The sequence below is a fragment of the Cheilinus undulatus genome, linkage group 21, assembly GCF_018320785.1.
Source record: "Cheilinus undulatus linkage group 21, ASM1832078v1, whole genome shotgun sequence".
Taxonomy (NCBI): Eukaryota; Metazoa; Chordata; class Actinopteri; order Labriformes; family Labridae; genus Cheilinus; species Cheilinus undulatus.
This window is the reverse complement of record NC_054885.1, coordinates 30,802,190-30,814,461: the sequence shown is the minus strand read 5'-3', so window position 1 is coordinate 30,814,461 and position 12,272 is coordinate 30,802,190. Positions and strand designations below refer to the sequence as shown.

Below are 12,272 nucleotides of genomic sequence, written 5' to 3'. Positions count from 1 at the left end.
TAAGATGGTACTTTCTCAGCTTGTTGTTGTTTGGTTTGTCCCAAGTTGCCGTTTAAAATACGTGTGCGCGCGGATGTTGGCTGACTGCTGATAAGCTTACAGTGAAGTCGGAGCACATGCTGGCCCCGCCCACCCCAGATGTGATGTCACGATCTAACTTTAACCAGCAACTTTGCTGAACACCGAGATCAGTGAGGTAAAAGTCCTGATGCTACAGTCAAATTTTTTTATTTTCATTCTCGTCAATACAGACTCAGTAACCCAATTTAAAAAATTAGAATTAATTATAAAGAAATGACTAAAATATCACATTAACATAAATATTGAAGCCCTTTGCATAAACAATAATTTAGCTCAGATTCCTCCACTTTCTCTGGGTCTTTGCTGAGATGTTTCTACACCTTGGTTGGAGTCCACCTGAGGTAAATTAAATAGATTGGACATGATGTGGAAGGCCTCACAGCTGACAGTGCAGATCAGAGCAAAAGCCCAAGCCATGAGGTTCAAAGAGCTGCCTGCAGGGACAGGATTGTTGCGAGGCTCAGGGCTGGAGATGGCTAAAAATAAAAATATCTCTGCTGCATTGAAGGTTCCCAAGAGGACAGTGGCCTCTATTATTCTAATATGGAAGAAGTTTGGCACAACCAGGACTCTTCTGAGAGCTGGTCGCCTGGACAAACTGAGCAATCAGGAGAGCAGGGCCTGAGAGAGGTGACCAAGAACCAAATGGTGACTCTGACTGAGCTCCAGAGATCCTGCGTGGGGTGGGACAAAGTTTCAGAGTGACAACCGTCGCTGCAGTTCTCCACTGATCTGGGCAAGTCAGAGGCCTCCCCCTAGACCAGGGGTGTGCAAACTAAAGCCTGGGGGCCAAATGTGGCTTGTGAGCCATTTTTGACTGGCCCTCAACAGATTTTTAAATTTAAATGAAATATGGTCCACATTAGAGCATGAATCTTGTACTAGACTACATTATTACCTCCACCAAGTAGGTTATGTGATCGGCAGGGTTTGTTAGTTTGTTAACAACAAAACTCAAAAAATTATGGACAGATTTTGATGAAATTTTCAGGAAATGTCAGAAATAGCATAATGAAGAACTGATTCGATTTTGGGAGTGATCTGGATCACCGTCTGGATCCAGGATTTTTTAAAAGGATTCTTTACTATTGGGAGATAGGGCTAATGGCAGAGGTCTGCGCTCTCTGAGGGCTTTTCTAGTTCTTCTTAGTTTCAGCACAAAGCAGAGCTACCATGATGATTCTGTAAACAAACATTTTGACAAGATGAATTTGTTTTTTCATGACTAAATTGAGACACCATAAATAGTAATATGCAATGATGCAACCAAAATAATAACATCTTGATGTATAACACCCTGATAGATCACAACAGCAAATAGCACCAGTGACGTTCCAGGAACAGAGCCAGTGGTACCAATGGCTGAGCAGAGCCCCCTGAAATCTGATTGGCCACCTCAAACTCCTTAAAAGGATTATTTTCCTTTAAATATATTTAAATTGCCAATTTAGCATGCCCAATCACAAAGCAAATCTTAACCTATATTAGACTGGTTTACCAGTTAACTTTGATATCCTCAAGGTGAGGTATATGAAAGTGGCCCCAACATCCTTTTATATCTCTGTACATGGCCCCGAATGAAGAAAATCTGGACACCCCTGCCCTAGACCAAAATGCATGAAAGCCTGCTTGGCTTTTATTTGGAGTAGAGGCTTTCATGTAGCCTTCCCTAGATCTGTGCCTTAGACCAATACTGTCTGAGCACTGGAGGCGGTTCTTCTGACCTCATGCTGAAGCCTTCAGTCTAGCACGACTCCAAGCCAGAACAGTCTGTCTGAAAGCACGAGGCTTGGTCTTTACTCTGATATGCACTGACAGCTTTGAGGCCTACTATAGAGACGCGTGTCTCTTTCCAAATTATGTCCAATCAATTTATCATAGGTGGACTCTAATCAAGATGTCGATATATCTTGGCAAAGGTTTCCTGTTTGTCATGATGCCTGATTTCATAATCTTCCAGGACTTTAGGTCCTGGTGGAAATGCAGACAGCAGTGGGGAGACGGAACCACTTAATTCCTTGAAGAGAAGCTCCAGGAACTAAAAGCTCCTGGTACTTTCAGTCAAAAAGCACCTTTTGACTCTTTTCTACAATTTGGACATTTTTACATCCACTCATCTTCCACCTCTGGATGGTGATTTCCCACTGATGCTTGGTCAAAACTAGGGCTGAATGATTTACAAAAATAATGCAAATTGGATTGTTTTTTTTTTTTGCCAAATATTGCAATCACGATTTAATATGCGATTATTCTTGGGTTAATCTTGTGTATTTTTCGACAAAGAGCAATTTATTTGAGCAATAAATAATTCCATAAATAAGACCATGTGTATTGAAAACAATGAAATTATTTCTGATGCAATTAATCCATAGTTGCATGAATCTGAATATGGGGATGCAACAAGCTTTAAGCTACAAAGGAGGCGGCTGGGGTGGAGGAGGTGAGGCTGGTTACCAGCTGATCGCAGCTGGGGTTTGACTTTCGTGAAGTAAGTTTTAGATAGAATGAGAGGACTATTTTTGCTCTTATTGCAAATGTGATGTCATCTGCTTTGTTAAAGGGCATTACCTTTTTTAAGTCTCTCATTTTGATTAAGAACAATATACATAAAACACAAAAAGAAGGATTTTTGTAAACCATAATCAAAAAATTGACATTTGAATGTTTGCATATTGTGCATAATATCTCTGCCGTTGCAAAAAATTGATTTATCAAACTGGTTTTTTGGCACATTTAAAGTTAAATATTGCAACTTCTGCAATTTGAAAATTGCAGTAGGTCATATTGCAATTTAATCTAATTTGCGATTAATTGCCCAGCCCTAGTCAAAACTTTGAAAAGGAAGATTCCCTTTATGACACAGCAGGATATACAGGTTATAAGTGCTCCATCTTCGTGAATACCGCTGAATATTCACAATGACTACAACATCACACTGATATGAAATTACATTCCCTACCTCACACATTCAAAGAAGAACAAAAAAACAACAATTTCACAAAAGTCACAACTTTATTGCACCTTGATAGTTACCTATAGTGTGGTAAGAGCCGCTTTCATTATGAAAGCTCTCTTCCCTGGTCAGAAAAGGTGGCGCCATATATAGAACCATCAATGCAAACATGTGAACCGTCCATTCACACACTGGGAAATGCTCCTGTGTCTGTTTCAGAGTCACAAACTACTTCAACTCCACAGCCGACAAGAACATCCTATGGAAATCAGACTGTGGTATCTTCTCATGTACTGTACACACTACAGTGACACTGGGAAGGTCTTGCGCAGAAACAGACAACTCTCTTGTACACAAATGAACTAACACATTTGCAGATTAATTCTCTGGTTAATATCCACCAACTGATCTGAGTATTAGTAGCACATTAAAGATCTGTCTTTTCTTCTTTAAATTATATATTTATAACATTAAATCCTACACTTTTTATAGCCAATTCAAGGCAACATCTCTAGAATGAAAAGAAATGCATGGGCAAGTCTTTACAGCATTGGAGGGAAACGGGTAGCACAAGATGGACTGTACAGTCTTCTACAGTGGCGAAGCATTTTGTTACATTAGTTTCTTTATGCATCTGTGCCTGGGTTGGTGCAACATGATCCCATGGTTTCCACACCTGAAAGAGTTTGTATAAAATCGTTTCTACAGGATGTACAGGATGCAAAATGTTCATCAAGGAGAGGCTGATGTGGCCCAGGGGGAGTTTGATCAGAGATGAAGATGGGATGTAGGACGTCAGGTTCCTGAGTCTTAGCCCAGTTTCAATGAGACCAGCATGACTGTCAGAAAATTGCATAGAGAGATAACGTACGAGGGAAAAATAAAGTGTCAGCATGTGGCGGTCCCATTCCAACACAGTGCCTAAAGTAGAAAATGTTACCGTTTTATTTCAGCAGAGTTTTTGAAAATGAAACAGTTAGGTCTGTAGATGGAGGGCGTCTGAACGCTGGACTGATGAGGAGTTACAGAGCTGATTAACTGCCCAGTAGGAAACAACTGCTAACATAAGAATTCATCCAACAACCCCAGGTTGGCCTCTGAAAAAAGCACCATGCACTTTGCACGTGAGTACTAGGGGTAGAGATCACAAGCTGGTTCCACATTTTGCAAACCCAAAAACTGATAATGGTTTAGCTTATCAGTACTGCTATTGAGCCTTCTGAGTCCATTAAATAAAAAAAGCCAATTCTTCACCTCCATCCAAAGCAGCCACTTAAGATCACCTAGACTTTGTAACATGTCCTGTTGGTTAAAATTGACATTCAAATGTTGAAATTTGTGTCGAATCCAGCAGGAGGAAAGCCAGTTAGCTAACTAACTGAGGCGACTTGTGTTACATTACAGTGTGGTAAAATGTCTGTTAGGAGAATGTTTTATTAAAAACATAATAAAAATATCATGATGTGCTCAAACGTAAAGACAAAATAAAATCTCAGCTGTAAATTTGGCTTCCCTGTCATTTTAAAATGGATTTACCAGTTCTGGTAAAAACACAACTGGCGTATCTGCGACCAATTAAACAACTTTTCTCCTATAAAAGAGGGATAGCAGTATTGATAAGGGTCATTATCACAAATTTCCAATTCCCTTTCCTAGTGGGTACATCTAACCCTCGTTTCAGACTGGGTGCATGTTTGCTGTGTGACAGCTGCAGCATGCTTCTGCTTTGGCTTGTGCCATCACTTCTGTCATACCAGGCACATGTGTGTTGCGTGTTGGCTGCCGCCCTTTGTGAACCCACCCCCCCCACCCCCCTTATGCTTCTGTTAGGTTTTGATCCCTGCCTTTGTTCGGGCTGAATGCATCTTACTGTGTAACAGTGGTGGTCTACTCTCAGCATTCACTGTGCAACTGAAATGTTTATGACACACGACCAGAACGATAGTCGCACATGGCCTGAGTTCTCACACTGATGCAGGAAATCAAGACAGACCAGGGAGAGGAAGGAAGTCGATGGGAAAAGAGCGGCGTGTGGCGTTGTTGGTCTGACCCTTGAAATAATTTGATTTTTGCTTTAAGACCATGGAAAAAAAAAAATCAGATCAGACAGTCACACTCTCAGCTCATCTGACGCAGTGCTCATGCAGGTGGTCTTAAATCCCTGACCTAACATGTCTGTGGAAATTAAAATCATACCACGATGCAGCGGAGACGCAGCCACCACGCACCCATTCTGAAATGGTTGTAAGATTAAGTGATACAAATGAGCTAACACTTTTTTGTGGACTCAAATGTTTCATCTTTAAACCAAAAAAATAAAAAACACAGAAATTTTTCCTTGAACCAGTTTGGACATGCATAAAAAAGGTGGCAATTTTAAACCCTCATTTCACCAACAATAAGCAGGCAAAATTTGGTCCTCAAAAACCAGCCACATGGCACAGACACAGCAGAAAAATTAAATAATGGTGGATAAATATATAACAAAGGGTAATTATAAAGAAATCTAAAAAACAGATTTTAAAGAATATATTTGGAACTCCATAATTTGGTGTAGACTAATTGCAGGGGAGCTGTAAAGACAAAAGGTCACTTCTTTGATATCCATCCTACTTAACCCATTCACTCCCATACAGGACAACTCTGAAGCCTTGAATACATTAATTTCATAGCAGCTCAAGATTTTTGAGGGCAATTACACAAATTAAAAGAAAGCCATCATGGAGCTGTGAGCATTTCTGTTAAATCCTAATTGCAAGGAAGGCTTGAGCCACTGGTTTATTAAAAGAGCTGTCAAATCATACTGGCCATTGTTACTAAAACCTGCAGACAACATCTCGTGTTTTTTAGAGCTGAGATTGAGGAAAGCTGCTTTGGGCTCATTTATAACTCAGAGATTTGTGTTAACACAAGAGAGATGTAGAAAAATAACAAGAGTTTGGTATACAGTATTGTCGTCTGGTTTCCAGTCAACATGACCGCAAAATCCAGCAAGACTTTCAGCGCCGGACTCCAAAAACCCTCTTCCCTCCGGGTGTTACGGACCACTTGTTCCGTCTGTCCTGGATCTTTTGAAAGATGCTGATGCCACCTCTCCACTTCTCTCTTTTATAGTTTTTGATTTTCTTCACCTAAAATTCATAACAATAGATTAAAAAGGGCACAATAAATGTGAGATAAAATGCAATTTATTGAAGTCACGTTACTTCTTGTTGACTTTTTACTTACCTTCCCCCTGTCGAAGTCTTCATCCCACTCATCGATCACAGTGTCACTCTGGGCATGGCGGACATCTTCAGCAGCATCGAGACTTATAGCAGAGACCTCTCCATCCCAACTGAGGACTAGATAAAAAAAGATTTCATCAATTTCATGTGTTTCTACTAGAAGTGATCGGAACTAAAGCTCTTCACATTGCTAATTTTAAAGGGATAGTTCAGAGTTTTTGAAGAGAGGTTATATGGCAGTAAGTGCTGTGAATTAGTCACAGAAGATGTTAGTCAGCCCAGCCTCTTTCCTGATTGAAGGCATGAAAGCTAAGCAATTTGCAGGGTGCATCAAAAGCCCTTTAAATAGCATCGATGTGTCTCTCACTTAAGTTGTTTCCTTTCATCTTAGTCCCTCCCATTAGAGACAACGAAACGAAGTGGAGGAGAGGGGAAAGAGGAAATGTCCCGTAAGACAGGAGATGTCTTTTCCTCCTCACTTGAAGAACCGTCCATTTGCGATGACAGTATTAACCTTCTTTAACAGCTGAGGGTGGGCAATGTGGAAGAAAATATATCACAGTTTATCATGGCCAGATCACAATCTGGAATTTATCCAGATTATGCTTCTTTAACAAATGAAACTGAAGTATTTGCCATTTCTTGTTTCAATCATCAGGTACGGGGGGTCTGGAGGTGTTCTCCAAGAATATTTTTAACACCAAACATTAACCTGCAGGCTGATCTATCTTTATAGAGTAAATTTGTGCATTTTCTGCACCTCTTTACCATTAGAGTTTGTGTCTTTTGGGTTTCAAAATATATTTCAGAGTTTATATCAAGCACATGTTTACATATGTGAATTTTAAAACATGTGGACTAAAAAAAGAATTCCTACAGCTGCAGCTTTACTAAAGTATCCAGTTAATATGTAATTTTAACATTTCGTTAGCTCTTTTAGTGGCAAAAGACTTTAGTGGCAATGGACTCGTAGAAAGACACAATGAGCAAATTCAAACAATTTTTAACTCATCTCAGTTACTGTACAGATTTTATTTTTTTACATTTAAAAATGCAAGCTTAAAAAAAAAAAGACGTGCAAAATAAGTCTGCATGCATTGCCAGTGTCAGAGAGGGAGGTGGAGAGAGATCTAACATGAATAAATATCACCAAATCTGATGATCTAAAAAAATCAAACAGTGTGTGCAAACAGCCTTTGTGATTTATGACTGAAGACAGTTTGAAAGGGGCAATGCAAAGTTACACTCAGTCCTGTTTCTCAGTCAGCAAGTTAACCCTTTACCTCCTGAGGCGAAAAATGGCGATTTGGACATATTTTGTTATTATGGCTGTAAAATAATCAGGAAATGCCCCAAGTCTGAGAGCTTTGGTCCATTTTCCCAGGAGAATTTGAACTTGACTTTTCAACATCTGGTTAATGATTATTGCACATTATATGGAATTGTCAGCAGTTTAAAAGAAGAAAAACAAGAAAAAATATTTTTTTCATGGCTTTTATGAGAAGAAATTTTGTTATTGCTCATGAAGTTTTGATTTGACATTTGAAATGTGAACCTATACATGTTTAGAACAATCAGCAGTCATTTTATGAGTCTAGGACTCTGGGTGTGCAAAAGAGAACTACATTTGCTCTTCACATACCTCAGTTTAGAAGATGCACCCTCCAAATCCATGTCCTCCTCTATGAACCGTAGTGGCTGTTTTACCATTCTTGATGGTCTTCCCGACATTATAAATGTGTGTAATAAAACACAGACACACACAAATGCCACTATCTAACGCTATTTTTTGAAAACAAAACACCACTCTCACTCGCTCTCCTTTTACTTTCTTCCTTCACTCTCCTTTCTCACTTGTCTTCTGCCAAAGCTGCCGTTTTCGTGGTGCTGTTCGACATTACTGTATTTATACCACACATCATGTATTGCCGGAAAGCACAGATTCTCAGCTCTCTGTCAGCATTGGAATGTTTTAAATTGAGCAAACTTTCGAGGACTTATGGTGTTGAGAATCCGTGTAGCTGTCTCTCCAAACTTCTGGTGTATTGTTATGAATGCCCACGTTATATGGTTGCGAGTACCGTAATGAACCATATATGTGCGCATGCCCACAATTCTCAGCTTTCCAACACCATTGGAATTTTTCAAATCGGACAAACTTTGACAGAGTTATGGTAATAATACTCCGGACATATAAAACACATCACCGGCACTGGCTCCATAGGTAAAGGGTTAAGAGCCCCAACAAGGACATCTACAGTACCCACAAGGATCACAGCATCATCAGCAAAGTCCAGATCAGTGATGTGGACATCACCAAATGACACTCCACAGTGCTCTGCCCCTGATACCCCTCCGCTTTTATGAAAGAGGGAAGCTAAAATTGTCATTTTAATTCAATCAACCAGAACTATGTTAAAGTATCAAGTAAAGCATTAGTAAAATCTTTAATCATCATTCTTAAAGCATTATTAACCAATTTATGGCATCTAAAAACCCAGACTTGAATGTTTTATTAATGCATTAGTGAAGGACCACAGTTAGGGTTGCTAATGCAGTAAAAAAACATTTACAGATGTGTTTATTAATGACACGTGATTAGTTATGCATTGTAGATGCCTCAAGCTTTACTGAGGTTTTCCTACTGCTTCACTTATGTACTAAAAAAAGCATTTATTGCTCAGTTCATTAAATTAAAATGTTTTGTAGATAATAAATTAGGTATTAAACTATGCTAAAAAGTTATTATAAAGTGTTACAATTTACTGAGAACTAGGGATCTCACCATTGGCTCCATAAGCTTTATCTGTAGCGTTCTTCAGCAGCTCCTCCACCACCCCGCTCGTCTTCTTTCCATCCCAGGCAGCAGGAGCAGCAGGGGCAGGTTTGTCCCCATCAGCCGCTGGTGCCTGGCTGCGTTTGTATCCATCCTTCACTTGGCTGTCCCACATTACTACAGCTGCTGGATAGAAAACAGACAGACAGACAGACAGAAGTTACATGTATATGTAAAAATAGCATTTATAGGTCTCTGCTGTTGTATGATTTCTTTTTATCCGTACAGATTAGTGTTTGTTTCTTTGGTTAGGAAGCACAGCATGATGTGCTCATTTCTCGGTGTATAGTATGAATGCAAATGCAACATACCTGCACTTTGTTGACTCTGTTTGCTGTTCTCCATGCTGATCTTCTTTGAAGGGGTCTCTGCTGCTGCTTCAGGCTCCTCGTTTTTTACATCTGAGCATCGCCTACTCTCCTCCCACAGCCCCACCTCTTCTTTTAGCCTCTTCTTCTTCTTTGTCTTTAATTTCTTTTTTGACACCGTCAAATTTCCTGTATTATTCAGTACAGCTGTGGCCTTTGTCTCTGAAGTGCTGTTGAGAAAGGTGAGTTCAAAGGGACTTTCATAGAAAGTTGTGATGTGTAGGAGTTTCTAGATGTGAGTGGCAGTTACACAAAAGTGTAGTTCAAAGAAAAACCATGCTGGTTGTTATGGAAACATAGTTACGTGACTCCATGCCGAACCATAAGTTAATTATCATAAATTTCAGCAGAGAAGAAGATTAATGGAAAACACCCACCTATCTGAAGCAGAGCATGCGGAAGCTGTGTCCTGCAGAGACTCCTCGAGCTGCATCTTCTTTTTCTTCTTCTTCTTCTTTTTTAACTTTACTGAGTTGCTTCCCTTTTCTGTCTGGTTTGACTCACGCTGCCTTTGGGGACTTGCTGCATCTATATGAGGCTTTTGCTGAGTCTGATCTGCATCCTGATTGGATGTCAGACTCCACATGCCACCCTGACACCAATCCTCGTCCTGGTTTGACGAGTCCAGGTGAGATGGCACACACTCCCTCTCCTTCACTTTCTCTCCATCCTCGTTCTCCCTCTTCCGCTTTTTCTTTTTCTTCTTCCTCTTCTTCTCGCTCGCTGATTCCAATAGGTTGATTTGTGTTTCTTTAACAGGTGGGGTTGTTATTGGCTCAGTTTCAGGCTCCACCTCAGAGTGGCGCCGCTTCTTTTTCTTCTTCCTCTTCTTCTGGCTGGCTGTTTGAGCTCCAGGGCTATCGAGGTCTGGGTCTTTCACCGGGGAGCTGGGGTTGTTCGAAGACTTGGGGCTCTTCAGGCTGAAACTGTGAAGCCCATTTGTTTTGAAAGAAAGGCTGGCAGTTTGTTTTTGCTGTGTGGACAAAGAAGACGGTTTCTTAGGGCTCTGCTGGGCAAACAGCTGTGATGAGGACTGGACTTTAGGGAAATGGAATGGACCAGCTCTGTGAAGAACAATGAGGAAACATCAGGATGGATCAGACAACTGAACAAATATGAAATAGATTTTCTCTCAGAAAACGGTGTCATACCTGTGATTGTGAGTAGGTGAGGCTAAGGTGAGAGGGTTAAGTTGATTTTGATGCGTAGGGTCACTGGATCGCTGGCGTGGCAAAGGGGGCGGAGCATCAATGCTGCTCGGATTCTGGCTGCGAGCCTGCAGTTATCGACATAAATAAAAACTTGGTGGTCTAAAAAAAATAGCCATGATGTGACAAAAATAAGGAAGAGATTCAAATAAGGAAGAGGAGGATTAAAAAGGGGTGGTTGGAAAAAATGGAGGGTGGAAAAAAAAGAGGAAGGGTATGGCAGAGAAGAATTAGAAATGGTTAGAAAAAAAGGACAAACTAAAGGAAAAGAAGACAAAGTCTAAACAAGTGCTTACATGTGGTTGATTAGACAAAAACGCTGGAGAAATAACATCATAAACAGCAGAAAATAAACTAAAAAGACAAGACTGCCTGCCTAATTATAAGTACTCAATGAACTCTAGAGTTAAATAGCTGTTTGGAGTGAGCGTCAGGAAACAAATGGTGATATTTCACTGAAACAGGAGGTTGTGCTCCTGCTGTGGACAGCTAACATGATTACCTTTTTGGCTGACAGTGCCAGCTTCTTGGCAGGTGGAGGTGACATGGTGCTGGTGGCTTCTGATGTGATGTTGTTGAGGACGGGGGCTTTAATTTTTGCCGTCTTCTGCTCCTCTGTGCTCTGAGAGCGCTCCACGCTCTTGGCTGGAGACGACACACCGTTAGGGCCTTTCCTTGGGGTGGAGGGAGTCTCTCCTACTGGAGCACTTTTTGGGCCCACAGAGTCCTGGGTGACAGAGGAAATCACAGACTGGGGTCATGCTTTTGTGCAGCCTCACTAACGTTGTTCTTTTGCAATAGTGTCTACATTAGGATTAGGGCTACAGTGATAAGAGACTTGTTTAAATTTAGATTATACTGCAATATGCCCCACTGCAATTTACAAATCGCAAAATATGCAATATTTCTTTAACCTGAAATGTTTAAAAGACACCACTTTATGAGTATGAATAACCACAGTTATATATTTCTCAAAATTTGCCAGCCATCAATTAATCCATCTATTAAAGCGTTGGTTATAATAAAGAAAGGATTAATTAATCAGATTAATATGTTTTATTCTAAATTTCAATGTTGCATGAATTTAAGGGTTTTTAAACAAACAAAAAGAAATATATAATTCAAGCCATTTTAAGCTTTGATTGACTTGCATGCCTTGTTTTCTTAAAAGTCCTTATGTTATTACGAAAATAATAACTTCTTATCTTCTCCCACTCTCTCTGACAGAATATGAACTTATTTCCCCCTAGCTGAAAGAAGTCAAGTTCTAGTATCGCAATACTTTAGGATCAGTTTGAATGAGTACCCAAGAAATGTAATCACATCAAATTTGGACTTGTATATCATCCCAGCTGTAAAATACAGTAGCTTATGTTTAGTACCACTGGATAAGGCTCTGTGTCCACAGCTGCCATTTTTCCCACTGTTAGCCCCCACAACCCCTATTTCAGAGCCCTGTCTACGAGGGTGCACCATATTATTGGTATATGCAGATGTAAAAATGTTTGCCAATATTCTGGCTGTACATATCAGCAGTAAAAATCATATACCTGCCTTAAAAATCAGCAAAATGTACAACTGTACCATCAGGTAGAGGTA

General features: G+C 40.2%; 1 protein-coding gene across 3 annotated transcripts in view; it reads right to left on the bottom strand.

Annotated features, from left to right (window-relative positions):
* Positions 1-3,074: 3,074 nt before the first annotated feature.
* The window catches only part of usp36 (ubiquitin specific peptidase 36), a 29,317-nt gene continuing 20,119 nt past the window's right edge, over positions 3,075-12,272 (bottom strand). For 2 of the 3 annotated variants that reach the window (XM_041817408.1, XM_041817409.1), the window contains exons 14-20: positions 11,176-11,400; positions 10,617-10,741; positions 9,843-10,529; positions 9,409-9,635; positions 9,047-9,223; positions 6,263-6,378; positions 3,075-6,165 (exon numbers count right to left, since the gene is read on the bottom strand). In XM_041817408.1, coding sequence (XP_041673342.1) covers positions 6,034-6,165; positions 6,263-6,378; positions 9,047-9,223; positions 9,409-9,635; positions 9,843-10,529; positions 10,617-10,741; positions 11,176-11,400 — 1,689 coding nt within the window. In that variant the 3' untranslated portion in view covers positions 3,075-6,033. The remainder of the gene's footprint in view (positions 6,166-6,262; positions 6,379-9,046; positions 9,224-9,408; positions 9,636-9,842; positions 10,530-10,616; positions 10,742-11,175; positions 11,401-12,272) is intronic. The other variant, XM_041817410.1, reaches the window with a different exon arrangement.